General features: G+C 41.0%; 1 protein-coding gene across 1 annotated transcript; it reads left to right on the top strand.

The window, feature by feature from the left end:
- Positions 1 to 1,584: 1,584 nt before the first annotated feature.
- AMHR2 (anti-Mullerian hormone receptor type 2) lies at positions 1,585 to 13,684 on the top strand. The gene is made up of 13 exons (XM_053456047.1): positions 1,585 to 1,643; positions 2,518 to 2,600; positions 2,724 to 2,900; positions 3,401 to 3,532; positions 4,307 to 4,426; positions 6,119 to 6,166; positions 6,277 to 6,389; positions 6,746 to 6,982; positions 7,338 to 7,449; positions 8,413 to 8,573; positions 8,667 to 8,814; positions 10,053 to 10,189; positions 13,343 to 13,684. Exons 1-13 carry the CDS (start codon positions 1,585 to 1,587, stop codon positions 13,511 to 13,513), a joined length of 1,698 nt encoding a protein of 565 aa, XP_053312022.1. The 3' UTR covers positions 13,514 to 13,684.
- Positions 13,685 to 16,797: the final 3,113 nt, after the last annotated feature.

Raw genomic sequence — 16,797 nt, 5'->3', positions numbered from 1 at the left:
ATTATCCCTTAAATAATCCGCTTTTGTCCAAGGCTACGTATGAACTTGCAGGTTAGGGAAAAAAGTAGATTCGGAAAAGCCAGCAAGTCCGATTATTGTTCTGGATCTGCGCCTCGCTTCACTAAGGACCATTTTAATTTCTTATTAGGTCTATCTTAGCAGAGTGAAAAATAAACACCACAACAAGGTGATAAATTAATTTGGCTAAGATCTGCATATGATTGCAGTTTAAAATAGCTACAAATTTTCTCCGTATTTAATCACCCAATCAGAAAAAAGCTTTGTCTCCTCAAAACATTGCTAGAAGAGATATATTCTTGCCATGCTCTTCAATGTTTCTGTGCCTATGCTCCCACGATGCTGCACATTCTGGCCCAGCAGGGATATGCTTTTGAACGCTAGTTTGAGCCCTGTAAGATATCAATGTGTTCTTAAGAAACAGGCCCGTCTTTAATATAGATGGGATCCTGGACAAGCATTTGCTTGGGACCCCCTGCGCTTCCTAGCCGCATGAATGGATGGGCCAGGCTTGCATGCTGGTGGTGGATGACTGGCCACTTGTCAACCACACTTCTGGAGGCAAGTATTTCTTTATATAATATAAAAAATATGTGGCTGGGGGGCGCTTAATGAAGGGGTCCCATGTACTTGCTGCATTGCCCCTGCAGATTAGGAGTCGTCAGTGCAGTCTTTCCTCCTTCTGACCCTAGTGTGGCTCATCGTGAGACATCCTCGCACCACACACTGATCGCGTAGTAAATGAATGGTGTGGGTCCAGTGTGTTGCCCGAAACAGACGTGCAAGTCGCGATCTGCTCGGGTGTTGTCGCAGGCTCTAGGAGCAGGCGCTTTGGGCCCAGGGCCTGCCCAAGACATTGTGCTGCCTGGTCTAAGGATAAAATCCTGCCCTCCTCCACACACATTTAAAAAAAATAAAAGTAAGAATGTCAGCCCTAAAGTCATGCAAAAAAATGAAGTCAAACTGTATTTTTTATCTCTCACTTTTCTCCCTATCCCTCCCCTTCTTATTATCACTCCCCCTTCTCATATATCTCTTGCCTTTTCTCCTATTTTCTCACTATCTCCTTTCCTCTCATCTTTCTCCTTCCTTTTCTCTATATCTCATCTTTCTCTGTCTCCTCTTTATTGCTCTTCTTTCTCTATCTCTCCCCTTTCTCCCTATCTCTCCCCTTATTATCTATCCCCTTTTTCATTATCTCTCCCCTTTTCTCAATATCTCTTCTTTCTCCATAACTCCCCCTTCTGTCTATGCCCCCCTTTCACTTTCCTCCTCATCATCTCTCCCTTATCTTCCTTGTCATCTTTCTATTTTCTTACTGTTGCTCCTCTTTACCACTTTCTATCTTCCCCCTTTCTCCACATCTTTTTACTGTGGTGGGAGTGCAAGGTCTCTTCCACAGAACCTTGTCTGAGTGCTCAGTCGTGGTGCATGTGGCTTCAGTGCTGAGCGCCGGTGTATGACATGATATCCCGGACCTCGCGGCTCCCTTTATCTTGGGTCGGTTAGACGTCGCTTACAAGAAGCCCGTGATTTTTACCTATACTTTGAGCTGGCTCAACAAAGATGTTCTCATTGCAAGTTTTGCATTACCACGCTGGACCAGAACACTACCTCTCAAGATTGTAAGTTTGCAAGCAGGGCTCACTCCACCTAATATCAGTTTGTCTTAGTCTGTCAATTCTCGTCTTGTCGTACCCCTTGAATATATGTATTGTATTAAGCGCTATATAACTTGTTGGCGCTATATAAACAAAAAGATAATGAAAATATTAATAGCTTGGCATCTATCACTTATTTGTATACAGAAGTGTACAAAAGGTGTCCATTTGTATCTATGATGAAAATATCTCTTTTTTATACTTTACACCAGAATCACTTTTTATACCCCCTATAAATTAGTTGGTTTTTGAGTTCAAGAAATGAATGCTTCCAGCATTGCTAAACCTTTTCTCTCTTGAGCCATACATTGGCAACATAGTAGCAGACTGCCATTCCAGGCCCTCCATTTGTGTTGCTAACGCTAGTTTGGTCCCTTCAAACATGTTTCTTTGTGTAAATCACTTGTTTTCAATGTCGCGCATGTTTTCATGAGCAGTTCATGTTGCTGACCTTTATTTAACTCTGAAACTCATATCCTTATACTTCGCTAATACCATGTAACAAAACGTAATCTATGTTTTCAAATAATTGTGTTATTTTGTGCCATCTGACTATAATGTTCTGCCCTCCCTCACAGTGTTCTCAGAATTGTACTCCCCAGAATAAAGCAACATCCAAGATCCGCCCCAGGTTAGATATCCTTGACTTTGAATTTCACTCTGCCATCGGAGCCTCCCCCACCTGCTGCTTCGGAGACAAAAAAAAGGGAAGAAACTAAAGAAAAGGTCTCAGCGAAGACGAAAGGACGCATTTATCGAAAAGATGGGCATATATACTATCTAGGAGAAAGCAGGTGAATGGAGCTTTTTGAAGGGCCCAACAGACAACCAAACTCAGACAAACTCATCAGCTTATCGGAATGTCTCATGAGACTTCAGTTCTCAGCCTTCTCCTCCTCAGCTCCACTATGTTCCTACCAGGTACGAGCCATGATGGGAACATATGGGATGGGTAACCTTTATCATACCAACTGCTGTGGACCATGGAACTTACAATTATTGTCAGTAATGAACATCTTTAAAATACGTTATTTTCTCCTTTAGTTGTCCATCTTGAAGGCATCTTGTGTGCGCTGTTTGCAAACTCCTCTTTTCCTGTCAAGTTCCCTATTTCTCAATTTGGGGTGGAGAAGGAGCCAGGAAAGATACATTGTGAACACAGCAACTGCTGCATGGGCATGTGGAGTGAGCTTGATGGACAGCTGCAACCTGTTGTACTGAGTGAGACTCCATCCCTTTTTCATCTGAGCATAGAAAATATTAGCCTTTACCCTGAATGTTATGCTAAACAATAATTTCTGTTTTATTTCATTGAATTGCTTAGTTCAAAAAGTATTTCTACTGATGAGAATTGTTTGTTTAAGATATTGCCCACCATGCTCTGAAGAACTAGAATTATCAACGGTAACTTTTTTCACATGTAGCACTATAAATATCTGCAGCATAGCTTTCAGCCGTAGGGTACCATTTCCATCTGGGTTTTTGTGTATCTGATGAACACTGCAAATGTGTGTTGGACATGACTGGCCAAGCATCATGGAGTGGTCTACTCGCTTGCATTGTTTTTTTCCCATTGTGGCCCTGATTACTTTAATTGTTCAGGACTCTGGAAGTGCAGGTAGATTAATGATGATGACCCTGGACAAGAGTCATAGAAGCTATCACCTGTTTGCCATAGCTCTAGTTCATTTACAACTGTACCCATGTCTCTTAATTCTTAGGTTGCTTTCCAGACAGTGCAGTGTGCGGGTCTGCGGTCTGCTCTCCAGTAGAAAGGGAATCTATGTACTACTGCATGTGTTCTTCAGATATGTGCAACGCAAACATCACCCGTCACCACAAACCAAGTGCTCGTGAGTATAACTGCATACATAAGAAAAGTGGGGGCTCCTGCAGTGATTGCTCACAAGAATGAGGAATTCTGGCACAGAGTGGGTGAAGAAGAACAGTACTGACCTCACTATGCATTATGAAAGGCCAACCTCAGCGAGAATCTCCATGAACAAAATCTGCATAACATTGAAACATTAAATTTGATGGCGGATAAGGACCATTTAACCATTATCTAGCACATAGTCCTTGTCCCCTTGAAGAAGTAGCCCACTGGGGCTGGTCACTATATACTGCATAGGAAGATAGCAGTTATAATGTTTCACCTATGCACCTCTAGAGCATCCCCGTTTCCAGCGGTAACAAAAAGCATTACAGAAGTAATAAGTAAAAAAAAACATGTTTTTAAAGGATTAATGTTTATGTTATTTCCTTGTAGATGTTTCCACGGGTTTACTGAAAATGGCTTATTTTTATTATTTCATTGTCACAAATATATTTCAAATGCATGAATGGCTAAATGCTCATACTTTGTAACCCTTTGAGTACCAGACAGGCAATCCGAGGGAATTTAAATAGTTAATGTGTGGCACATCGAATCACTTTTAAATGTTCTTTTACAATATATATATATATATATATATATATATATATATTGTCACATGTGGTTCAGTGATTGCGGTATTTTGTGTCAGGAATTTGTTGTGGGTAAAGGGTTTAAGGGAGAAATGCTTATCACTGGGAACACAGGTGGTGCTGGGGGAGGAACTGGTTGCTCTAACTGGGTTTCTTATCAGCCACCCAAGCTGAACTGGAGACATGTGCTCGCTGGAACCTGTCCTGTGATTGGATTGGAGAAGCGAGGGAGCAACTGAGGAATGCAAGCAGCTTCAGTAAGGGAATGAACACTCATAAGTGTCAATTTAATAACATATGTGACATCATACAGAGTTGTATGTTGGGATCTCTGTGACATAAGCTCAGAGCTTTGGGCCCAAAAAATAAACTGCAAGAATGTGACATCACTGTCTGGTTTGATGTTATAAAATGAAAGCCTGACATCGCGGTTTGCGACAGCATAAGCATAGTGAATAGTACTCATTAAATGACAGCACGCTATGTGATGTAATGCAGGACGGGACTTTTTAACATACTAATCACATCTGCACCAAAAAAAAAGCATTTATTTAGGTATGTAGTCCTAGCTTTAGTTATGTTTGGTTCTCCAATAACTAAATGGTCTAAAGCAACACTAATGGGCATCTCTCAGACCTTGTTCATGTGACATGGGAGACTAGATTTCACCCCCAAAAAAATGTCACACCATCCCTTACTATAAATCGATGCCTCTCCTGAGCACTTCTGTGTTATGATTATCTAATATCTAACTAAACAATAAATTGTTTGCTGGCCAACGGTGACAGATCCATACTTCATACAACAGAAATGTCCTCTTCTTGGCAATAGTGATGGTTCTGGGTGATGTTAAAAAAGGCCAATGGCTTCCTGTTTGAAAAAAAAACATCTCCAGATTATTAGCTTTTGTGAGACTACTTGAACTGCTCAAATAGAAGATTTGCTGCTTGCAACATTGTAGATATGTAGATATATATATATCACATATATACCACAGGCTCGATACATACCAGTGATCAGAACTGCCAGCCACAGGCATAGCAAAGACCAACTTTGCTCCCTAAATAGCTTGTCTGTGCAACCCTTGCCCCCAGTTTGTCTGTGCCAACTTTGCCCCCCCAATACAGCCCATCTGTGCCATTTTTGCCCCCCAAACAGCCTGCCTGTGACATGTTTGGCCTCAAACAGCCTGAATGTGCCATCTTTGCCCCAAACAGTGTGCTTGTGCTATTTCTGCTCACAAAGGAGCCTGCCTTTGTTATTTCTCTCTCCAAATTGTCTGGCTGTGCGATTTCTACCCTCAAACCGTCTGCCTGCATTCATGCTAGTAACCTACTTCCTACTGGAGCGGCATATAGCATGGTATACCACTAATGGGTATTGCAGTCAGGTGACACTGTCAGTGCTGGTGATACCCGCTGAGGTTGTCACCCAGTGCGGTCTACACCCCCAGGTGATGCCACTGGGAGGGCTTGCCATTGCCAATTGGGCTACTCTGCTTTAATGATTTGTGGCCACTGCCTGAAGCTTTATTGTGTGGTTTTACTGGCAATTCCTTACTGGGCTTTGTGTTACTTTATTACTGGGATTCCCTCTTTTCTTTAAATGTATTTTGTTATAAATGGTTTAGTACCACTATAACTTCCACTCGGGAATGTTAATAAAAACAGTTCAGTTATAACGTGTCATTGCTGAATATGTGCCGTCTGGACACTGCCTTTCCTATAACCAGTGTCTTAGTGTGAAAAGATGGATTTGTACTAAGTTATAAAAACGAATTTGGCCAGACCATAATGGGCTGTGAATATGAATGATCTGTCTGCTGTACCAATAAAGAGCACATACTAATGTTTTGTTTCTAAAACTAAAGGTTTCATTTCTCTGGAATGCTATCTAGATCCTAGATCATTTTAACCATTTCTGATTTTTTGATGTCACTTACTTTTCAGGTTACCGTTTGGTTGTTTACGCAGTCATAGTTATCCTCTTTTTGATAATGTGTGTCTTGGTGTTCATTAAAGGTATGTGACATTGATACAGGCACGTGAACTCTCATAGTAAACCTGGCAAACATTTTGTAAGTGTGTTCTTTCTTCCTCTGTTTTCTTTCCATTCACTTCTGTTGGCTCAGTTTTAAGGAAACTCAAAATAAGAAAGGATGAAATACTTGAACTTCAGGATGTTCTCACTCAGGATGAGTGTTCCTCACCAACCCTGCCAGTGGAAGGACTCACCTTACTACAGGTACCTGCTGCATGTATAGATGGGTAAAGCAAGAGTGCTACCTATTTCCATATTCTGTATTTTTGCAGACTAGCACCACCATGTGTGTACTTGCTGTAGCGATGTAAAGCAGGGATGTGCTTGTTTAGGTAATTTTTTTGTAGGATTATTACTTCCCCCAGGCCAAAAGGTGCCAGCTCCCCCCAGGCCGTAATGCTCATAGCTGCCCGCCTAGGCCAGCAGTCATTCCCACGTCCTTGTCTATTCAAGTGGCCTTTCTCGTTGTCAATTTGCTGATGTGAAGCATTATATGGAATGCATGAGTAAACTACATGAATCAGATTAGCCTGATGGTTACATCTTTTGCATTACCTCAGGCATTAAGAGAAGAGCAGTTAGAAGCACATTTGTGGCTTGGACTTCTGCATGGTAGGGGTGTGATCATAAAGAGTTTCCCACCACCACTGAGAGAAGTGTACCAAAAGGAGTGGAGAATCCTTAGCCTTCTGTCCCCACTTCAGCATGAAAACATTGTACGCCTTCTAGCAGCAGGTGGTGGTGACAAAGGACCCCTGGAACATCACCAGCTTTTGGTTCTACAACATTATCCAGAGGTGAGAACCATGGTGTGTACCTTGACTAAAATGCATCTGCCAGGCATGTATACACACTGCATAACATTCTGTGACAAAACACGGAGGATTATAGGTATGCACGACCAGAACAGAGTCTATTTTGGCAACAGAACAGAGTCTTTAGAGAATTTATATCTATAGTCTAATGGATTTGAACGTGACAGCTTCCCTTTAGAGTTTTGTATAATGTCTCCAGATTTAATTTGATGATCTGGTCAGCTTTGAGTTGACTAGTATGACTAGGTGGTAGGCACCTCTGGTCACAATTGGAACTTGATATGGGTATATGTCATTTGCATAGTTACTCATTTGTAAATTGACATCTCTAACACAGGGATCTCTCAGAAATTACTTAACTGGTCACACCACTGACTGGGTCACAGCTTGTCGAATGGCTGCTTCCTTGGCTCGAGGACTGGCATTTCTTCATGCAGACTTATGGAGAGGTTAGAAGAATTTAATAGATGCTTGTTAAAACAAGGTTTGGTTTATTTTACAATGATGTCACATTATATAGAAATCTTCACTTTTTTGAAAACTGTTATGTTCTAAGTAAATTTTATTCAATTCACAAGAAAATAATTCTTGGGTTTTTATCATATCAGTCAACAACCCTCTGTATTTCCCATTTTCAACTATTCACCTGTCATTATTGCTCTCTTTTTGTTACTAGTACACATATTTTATTCTTGATGAATCTACTCCTGCAGAATATGTTAAACCAGTTTAAGTAGGAAGATAGAAATATCCGATGCAGCCTGTGAGTTATACCCCTTTGCAGCAGCCGTCCACATGTTGAGTGCCTGGATATGAGGACAGATCCTGTTACTTAAAGGCACATAGCGCTGGCCCATTGTGCAGCGGCATAAAGGCAGGCCTGAGGATGCTGCCCTAGGCCAGAATACATTAATGGGTGCAGCATCTATTGAATGTCTGTGTACCTCCTCTGTGATGCCTTATTGGAGGGCCCTTAACAAATGCACCTTACAGTTTTTAGAATAAACTTCCATATTTTCTAATATTCTTAAGTATTAGTGAAAGCCCTGAGGGTTCCCGGCTATTGTGACAAGTGATCGCAGCTGTGAAAAGGCCATAGGTTTAAGAAAACCTGGTATACTGCATGCTCTGTCTGAGCTATCTTTATGTGATGTAGGAAACAGCGCCCCCGGCAGTGAAAGGATACGACGAGTATTACACCCAGCATCGCAAAGTGATCGTATTTTGCTAAAGAGATAAACAGTGATGAGAAACATGTTAGCAAAATGTTTGCTGATAAAGGTGTTTTACTCAACGAATATGATCTTAATATATTTTTGAGGGTTAATGTATTAAATTAATATGGGGCAGTGATATTAAAAAGATTACTAGTGGCAATTTACCGCATATATTTGCTTTGGTATATTTCTTAGGTTCCTATAAACCAGCGATAGCTCACCGGGATCTAAGCAGCGACAACATATTGGTACAAGCTGATTGCTCTTGTGTAATCTCAAACTTTGGTCTGTCTGTGGTCCTGGAGAGCATCCAGATGAAAAATAAGAAGGAACAAGACCCAGATTTAATAAGCATGGTAAAATAGTGTGACATAGTGTGGCATTTGCCTTGTTGGTAATCAGAGCTCGATATAATGGCGGTACAGTATACTAACACTCGAACTTCACAGACAGGCACTTTGAGGTACATGTCCCCAGAGATGCTGGATGGCTTCCTTAATCTCGTGTCCTGGGAGATGGCGCTGACACAAGCTGACGTCTATTCTCTTGGGCTCCTGCTATGGGAAATATTCATCCGCTGCAATGACTTATATGAAGGTAAAAGACCAAACTGTTGCATTTGATTGTGTGGTGTGGCTTTGCTGGTTTTTTGGCTTTATTAATGATCCTTGCCATGTCATAACCACACTTATATTTATGTCTAGGTATGTACAAAGCCCTAATACTTACGAATGTTTCCAAACCAGACAACATCAAATCGAAATACGATATGTTTATTTACCTGTGTCTAGCAATCTTCAGAGCTGGATGCTTTAATACCCAGTAAGCCTGTTTGAGCAGGAATCCCCTCACCTTTTGTCTCTGTAAATCCAAATAGTTGAGATGCATTACTTGTTATGTCCTCTTTATTCATTACTATACATGTGAACTCTGCTTCCCCCGGTCAGCCTATTCTTTCTCTGGGCAGGAGAGTGGAGTTTGGCTATGCCCAATTTCAGGCTGGCGATATCAAAATGTTACAACTACATAAACCAAACCCTGCAAAATAACAGAGATCATCATATGAGTTATTATTATTATTTATAAACTTAAAAGCTGCTGTATCAGAAACGGAGGGGGCAAAGATGGCACAGACAGGATGTTTGGTGGGATTCACAAGCTGTTTGGTGTCAAAGATGGAACAGGCATGCTGTTTGTGGCCCTGACAAGTTGTTTGGTGGCAAAGATGGTACAGACAAGCTGTTCGGAGGCACTGACAAGCTTGTTGTTGGCAAAAATGATGCAGACAAGGTGTTTGGGGCGAAAGATGGCACAGAAAAGCTGCTTGGGCACTGACAAGCTGTTTGGGGTAAAGGTGGCACAGACACGCTGTTTAAGGGCAAAGATTGCACAGACAGGTTGTGGGGGATGGTGTAAGCTGTTTGGTGGTAAAGATGACATTGACATGCTATTTGGGGGTAAGATATTGCACAGACAAGCTGTTTTGGGGGCAAATGTGGCACTTACAACTGTTTGGGGGCAAAGGTGGCAATGTGGGACATGTTACTTGTGAATTTGGTTCCCAGGCAATTTTCACACCAGGGCCCTGTGGTTTCTAGTTGTGCCCCTGCGTGTGGTATATAGGCTGTCCTAAATCTAGTTTATTGATACTAAGATTTGTTTTTGTTGTTATTTTGTTTTCTTATGCCTACCGTATTTCAAGACTTACAAAAAAAAGAAGGCACTAAAAAGATCAGACATTTAATTGAAATATTTTTAGTTTTTTTTCTGTTGTGTAGTGCTAACATGGATGAATGATTCGATTGTGCTTTTAAACACTTTGGCATTTCTTGTAGATCATCAGGCTCCAGACTTCCAGGTAGTTTTCTCTGAAGAGCTGGGTCCAAACCCAACACTTTGTGAACTACAGACCTTGGTAGTGGAGAATAAAGAAAGACCTCGGCTTCCTAAACCCTGGACCAGAAACGTCCAGGTAGGTTACCTGTGTATAAACTCTTACTGAGTTGTGAGGATAAATGCACATAACTGGGAGCCCTCTGCGAGCTAAATATATGTCCCCAAACACCAGAGAACCGGAGAAGTAGAGCTTCACCGGGAGTCCTCGGGCAAAACCCGAAGTGTTCCCAGGTATAATTATAAATATGTTAAATAAAACAGAAGATCCGCAGTCATGGGAGGTGCAGTTGAAATCAAAAAGGTTAGTGTGTAGTGTAGACCAGTCTATAGCTACAATTCTCATGAGGTTCAGATAGCAAAATGGCTGCTGAATATTATTGTAGATGCAGTCAACAAAAGTTAGTGTCTGTACTGCAGACTTATTGTACTCCTCAAGCCCAATCTAGTTACAGCTTTTAATGCTCAGCTACTTGGGAGTTGCAGTCAAGGAAAGTAAATGTTGTGTAGTGTAGCTCTATGTTGTGTAGTGTAGCTCTATGTTGTGTAGTGTAGCTCTATGTTGTGTAGTGTAGCTCTATGTTGTGTAGTGTAGCTCTATGTTGTGTAGTGTAGCTCTATAATGCATAGCAAACATTCTGAGGTATTACAAAAGAAAAGGGTTAGAAAAGTAAGACGATAGTAAAAAGGGACATAAAGCAGGGCCGCCTTTAACATTGATTGAACCCTGGACAAGCATTTTCTTGGGCCCTCCACACTCTGTCAGAGTCAGTGCGGTCTTCACTTCTGACCCTAGCATGACTCCGGGTGAGAGGTCCTCACACCACACGCGCAGGAGGAGCAAGATACTATGCAGATCGCACAGAAAATGTATGGTGCGCATCCAGCGAGTGACCTGAAATGGAGAGCAGGACGTGATCAGGGCTGGCTTTAGGTGTTCAGGCACCCGGATGCAGGCCACCTCTGTGGTGCCCCCTCCCCCATCATCACCCCAGAGTCCCTCCTTCACTGTACCACACCATTTTTTGCAGGTATCGATCTACTGAAGCCCCATATTTGCAGGTATTAATAAATAACATATGGAAACAGAATTTCAGGTACACAGCAACTAAACAACACACCAGCCAGGCCTTGCAGGTATAGATCAACTGAAAAATCACAAGCAAACTCAGCATTGAAGGTATAGATCACATAAATAATGCATGGAAACCCTAAATTGCAGACATAGATCACATGTCACATTTGGCACACAAATTGCACATAGGACTTGCCTCACCACTCAGATTTCATCCACAGGACCTGCCTAGTACTCAGATTGGGCGCATAGGACCTACCATCTTTGTCCCCAAACAGCCTCCCTGTGCCATCTTGGCCCCCAAACAGCCTCCCTGTGCCATCTTGGTCCCCAACTAATCTCCCTGTCCCATCTTGGCCCCCAACTAGCCTCCCTGAGCCATCTTGACCCCACCTAGCCTCCCTGTGCCATCTTTGCTTCAAACAGCCAGCCTGTTTCATTGTTGCCCAAAACAGTCTGTCTGAACCATCTTTGCCCCAAACAGCATGGCTGAGCCCCCACTTACACCATGTTATCACACACATACTGATTAATTCACTCATTCACAGATACTCATTCACACATATTTATTTACAAATCATTCATTGGCTCACACATACGCATTCATACACCCTCCTGCACCCCCTTACCTCAAGTACAGATTTGTCTGTGATGCTTCCACACTTCCCCACAGGCCCGCAGCTTAGCTCGTAAATGCAATGTGACCCTGCTGGGTTTCTGCTTCTCCTGGGTAGTAGAAGATAGATTGTTCATAGAGTGTGTTTGCAATGCAGAGGTAAGCAGATGGCCCGTAGGGAGGTGATCGCAGGGATTGTTGTAACATTTTCAGATAAAACATTAAGCTTTTTAAATGTTGCAGGCCTGTAGAATGATAAACATTAACAAAATGATTTGGAATATTCCAGTTCTCAGAAAATAAGCTTGTAATATGATGACAAACACTTTGTATATGGTTATTTAAATAATATAAACAACCATTAGCAATTGCAATTAGTGTCAACTTCAAGGTGCCCTTTCGTACAATTAAGAAACCTGGGATTATTTTAAGACCCAGGGGCTCCATGCACCACAGTGGCTCTAGGGACCTATATTACTTCCCTGTACACAGCGCTGAGTACTCAAGATACCACCTAGTGGCCCATCAGCAGAGATGCAGAAATAAATGGTAATAGAATGAGATGGCTGTTTTTGAAAAAAAAAAATATTTGAAGGGGAACGGTTTTTTTTTGTTTTGTTTTGTTTTCATATTTCCATTGTCAGTAAGGTACCAAGCAATATGCACTAAATATGTTACTTGGAGCAAAAGAGGAGGAAAACTTACATAACGTTTTGCATTGGTATCCCTTAGTTTCTCTTCTTGTGTGATCTGCATTTTTATTATTTATTGTTTTATATAGCACCATTAAATTCCGTAGCGCTGTACAATGGGTGGACAGGACATAACAAGTAGTATGTAACATAACAATTTGACTTACAGAGACAACAGGTGAGGAGAGCCCTGCTCAAACGAGTTTACAATCTAGAGATCTAGTCTTAGTTACAACTAAGCACCATACAACGAAGCACCATACATGAAGCCAGAGTATTGTCGCAAATAAAGACACATTTTGCTATTTTGACAACAATACATGGCATGTGTAAAGACCTTTGATGCTATTTGTGGCATCAGTATTTTTGTTATCACACATTCCAAAACATGTGACATAAGCTGTGCTTCGAAGTCGCTATAACTATTCAAGCTGCAGAGAATCAAGAAACACATAGAGCTAACATTACATACTTATTCCTTACAACCTGGGACAACAACAAGATATGACATTATGGTGGGAGTTCTCGTTTTACGCATGCAGACGATTGTCCTAAGTGTTAAACAGGTAAACCACACATCTGATTAGATTGTTGGTCTTGTCGTATATTTAGATAACCTAATGCCTAACCCATGTATGTTCCCTCAGTCTTAGCCTTCACTTAATCTATAGGCAGGAGGCTATACCATTTATCCACCACCCTCTCAGCAAAGAAAGAAAATGAACTACGGATATAGATTTATAGATCTGCAAATGTAGATGTATGTTATAAAGTTGTGGTTAGTGTTTATCTGAACAAAAGTATCTGTATTGTTACTACAGCCATGCTATTGTTTTTTTCTTTGGCCAGCTCAGTTTGGCGCTCTGGGAAACACTGGAGGACTGTTGGGATCCTGACTCTGAGGCTCGTCTGACAGCACAGTGCATGGAGCAGAGACTCTGTAACCTCTGCCCCTTACAGGCCAAATCACAGCAAGGAGAAGCTATCACGGAAACTACTAGGAACTGTCCGGTGCCCTAATGTCCAGCAGACAGACGGGAGTCTGTGCCGCATACAGCCTGCTCATCAGGGAGGAATCTATTTAACATTTTTTGATCTCTGGTACATTACTGACTGCTTCTGATTCCTGTTACATTTTGTAAGGCTTTCATATAAAGTATTTCTTCTTCCTCCTTTTCTTTATTGGCCTGAGAACTAGATGAAAATGAGATTCCGTAGCGTTGTTAGAATCAGTTGAAATATTTAACCCCTTCAGTCAACCTATGGACGTATTGGTACGTCCTAAAAACGCATCACGATAATCCCCTATGGACGTACCGGTACGTAGTGCCCTTCTTGCAGCGGTAGGGACAGCCGTAGACTCCCCCTGACAGCAGAAGCCAGCATTACTGGCTTTCTGCTGCCCGATATCATGTAACGCCGGAAAACTGTTACGTTTTTAAATGCTGATCACGCTATTTTTTTACTAAATTTCTCATCCTAAATTTTTAGCTAATCATCTAACTATGGTATCAAAAGAAAGCTCTATCTCTCCTTGAAAAAACAATATATAGTTTACATGGGTACACTACTCGTAGGAAAAGAGAATAATCACTGAACCGACATAGCGCAAAAATGGCAAAATTGCTCCGGGACTTGAGGTACCAAAAACCTCTGGGACTGAAGGGGTTAAAGTCACACACAAAAACAAACTGATACAAAAATAGAAGAGGGCTCTGCTCTTGTGAGCTTACAATGGCCAATTTAATATTGTCACTATCATGCAGCTTTTGCAAATGTACTGAAACGTTGGCGTGATCACTCTTACTTGAAAAGCAGAAGGAAAAATGACATTACTTAACACTGCTATACTTCTGAGTCAGTTATTAATAATGTCAATGTGCATAAACAGAATATTTCAATAATTGTGTAGAAGTATGAAGCACAAGCAAATCTTGGAATGGCCGGTGTTAGACCTGGGTAAGTGTGTCTGACCAGGTCCAGGTGATGTAATTTATAATCTAAATAGATTAGATTGCTAAAGTCTCCGAAATAGTGCACTTGGTGGAGCTCTATTAACTGTGCCACTGAGTCTCTGGCCAGAAAGTACACTGCACAATTCCCCAAAATTATTTATTTAAAAATAAAGGACATTATACCAGTGTATGCTATGGAAAAGTGGAAGGAGACCAGGACACACTCATATATACAGTGACGGTTCATGTGTGCAAAATGTCCTCGTGGAGCACACATGACTCAAAATTAATTAAAAAATCTGGATCACTCGCAGAACTTTCTACAAAGGTCTTAATGAAGGGTCTGTCATGATAACAAATGTATATGTTGATAGATTTGTGGAAATGCCCACTAGTGCTTGAATTTTTGTATTTTGAGTTGGCAGGAGGACCCCAGGAGCCAACCACATACATTTTACGTGGAGGCAATGTAAGGTCCCATCTTTGCATCTGCTACAAGCGATTGTGTAAAAACATTGTTGTCGTGTGATGGAGGCTGTCGATCAGCACCTAAGACTTCCTAAAGAGATGAAAAGAGTGTTAACGATTGGACATAATTGGTAGCTTTTCAAAGTATGTAAAAAAAGTAGACTGAAGGTCCATGGAGGAGAGAGTCTAATATGGCCACTTGATAAATTGGGGTAACAAACATTGGGGGGGGGATAAAAGTACCTGTGTGCTCTAAGCTAATCTATTGTGCTAGTAGAAAAACCTGATCCTGACTATCATGCTGGGATCAGGGATAGTGAAGTCACAGGTGCTCCATCACCACCACACTAAACCCCCCTTCCCCCAATAAAAGCAACGTTCAAACATAAATTAAATACAAATAGAGTGAATTATTTTTTTCGAGCTCCCATCGACTACAACTACCATCACCCTCAGACAGAATGATGATGAGGGTAACGGAAGTTGTAGCTCTCAAAAATGTTGGCATACTTACTAAACTGTTTATATGGTTTTTACCTAAATCTAGCTGTAGAAAACTTACCAAAATTGCCCTAATTTCCCAAGAAACTTATCTCTGTCTTTTGTGGCTTTATTATCACAGTTATGCTGCACAGTTTGTAGTATAAATCATTTATCATAGATTTATTTTGTTGTTAAACCTGTTAAATGCATTATTATTCTCTGTTGATCCAATTGGCAGTAAAACGGGTTCTTTTTCATTCAATGCATAATTATTGAACTTGCCGTAATTAAAGTGTGTTGTTATTTAACAAATAATGCCCATTACCTTTTGGAATTTGATTTGAAAATTTTAGGGACCCAAGACTTCAAAATAAAATGCCACCAAAAAAAAGTCAAGAAACATCTATGTAGCAGTTGCTTGTGACCTTAATCTCCTTTGCATCATCATTGTTAGTCACTAGTCATTCCCACCAATAAACTTTTCCATGACTTATTTATGAATGCCATGCCATGTTACATGGTACTTAATACTGATTAAATGGAATTGAACACACAGCCTTCCTGTGTGTGCCCACATGCCAACAGGGTAATGTTATTTACATATATGATACACAGTTATCCGCCTCTTGTAATCATATAAAGTCACACACTGGTAACACCAATCACTTTCCTGCTGTGTTTGAGTATCTGTTGAAGCGGTTTCTCTTGGTGCTATCCATACTGACAATTTGTGAACTTCCCAGCGCTCTCTCCTTCTGGGAAGCGGCTTAATGTAAAGGAATGGCGAGCCACATGCATGCGCAGGGCTAGCCTCAGACAGCCTTTAATGGAAGGGAACTCGTTACAGGGGACAGGGGGAGAGCGGCCAGCAAGATGGCATTCTGGCTAGCAGCTACTCCTTGTTAATAAATACATTATCAGCAGCATTACAATTTCTTATGCATTTATTGTTTTTAAATGTTGATACATTAAGCCTCCTAACATTACCTTGTTGTGCTTTTACTCGCTTCAATGATCTTGTCATTTATACTGTTCTTTTGGATACCGAAAACTTCCATTTGTTTCCCCATTGTTAAATTATTTTCAATGTCTGCAGACACCTGTTGTGATGTTTACAATGTGTAATCTGTCTCAATTAAAAATAATGCTGAATAAATTGATCAATAAATTGATTCATGATTTCTGTTGTTTTATCAGTAATCAGTAAATAACGTTATTACCCATTGTACAGCGCTGCAGAATATGATGGCGCTATATAAAACATAATACATAATAATAATTATGCTGCAAACAGTTTCCAGTATCGACTGTAAACGTATTTCCAGAAAAATTTGAATCTGGCCAGATTTAACAAGAAAGCAGGTGGGAAACCGGTGGGCGCTGCTTCTCACTGTTTGC

This window comes from Spea bombifrons, chromosome 2 (assembly GCF_027358695.1).
Source record: "Spea bombifrons isolate aSpeBom1 chromosome 2, aSpeBom1.2.pri, whole genome shotgun sequence".
Taxonomy (NCBI): Eukaryota; Metazoa; Chordata; class Amphibia; order Anura; family Pelobatidae; genus Spea; species Spea bombifrons.
This window is presented reverse-complemented; position numbering and strand designations above follow the sequence as displayed.

Excerpts from the sequence above, each read along its gene's own strand:
- AMHR2 (XM_053456047.1), top strand. The coding sequence starts at position 1,585 with ATGTTCTCATTGCAAGTTTTGCATTACCACGCTGGACCAGAACACTAC. Across the intron at positions 1,644-2,517 it reads GAACACTACCTCTCAAGATT|ACAAACTCATCAGCTTATCG; the intron begins GTAAGTTTGCAA and ends AACCAAACTCAG. Across the intron at positions 8,574-8,666 it reads ACCCAGATTTAATAAGCATG|ACAGGCACTTTGAGGTACAT; the intron begins GTAAAATAGTGT and ends CGAACTTCACAG.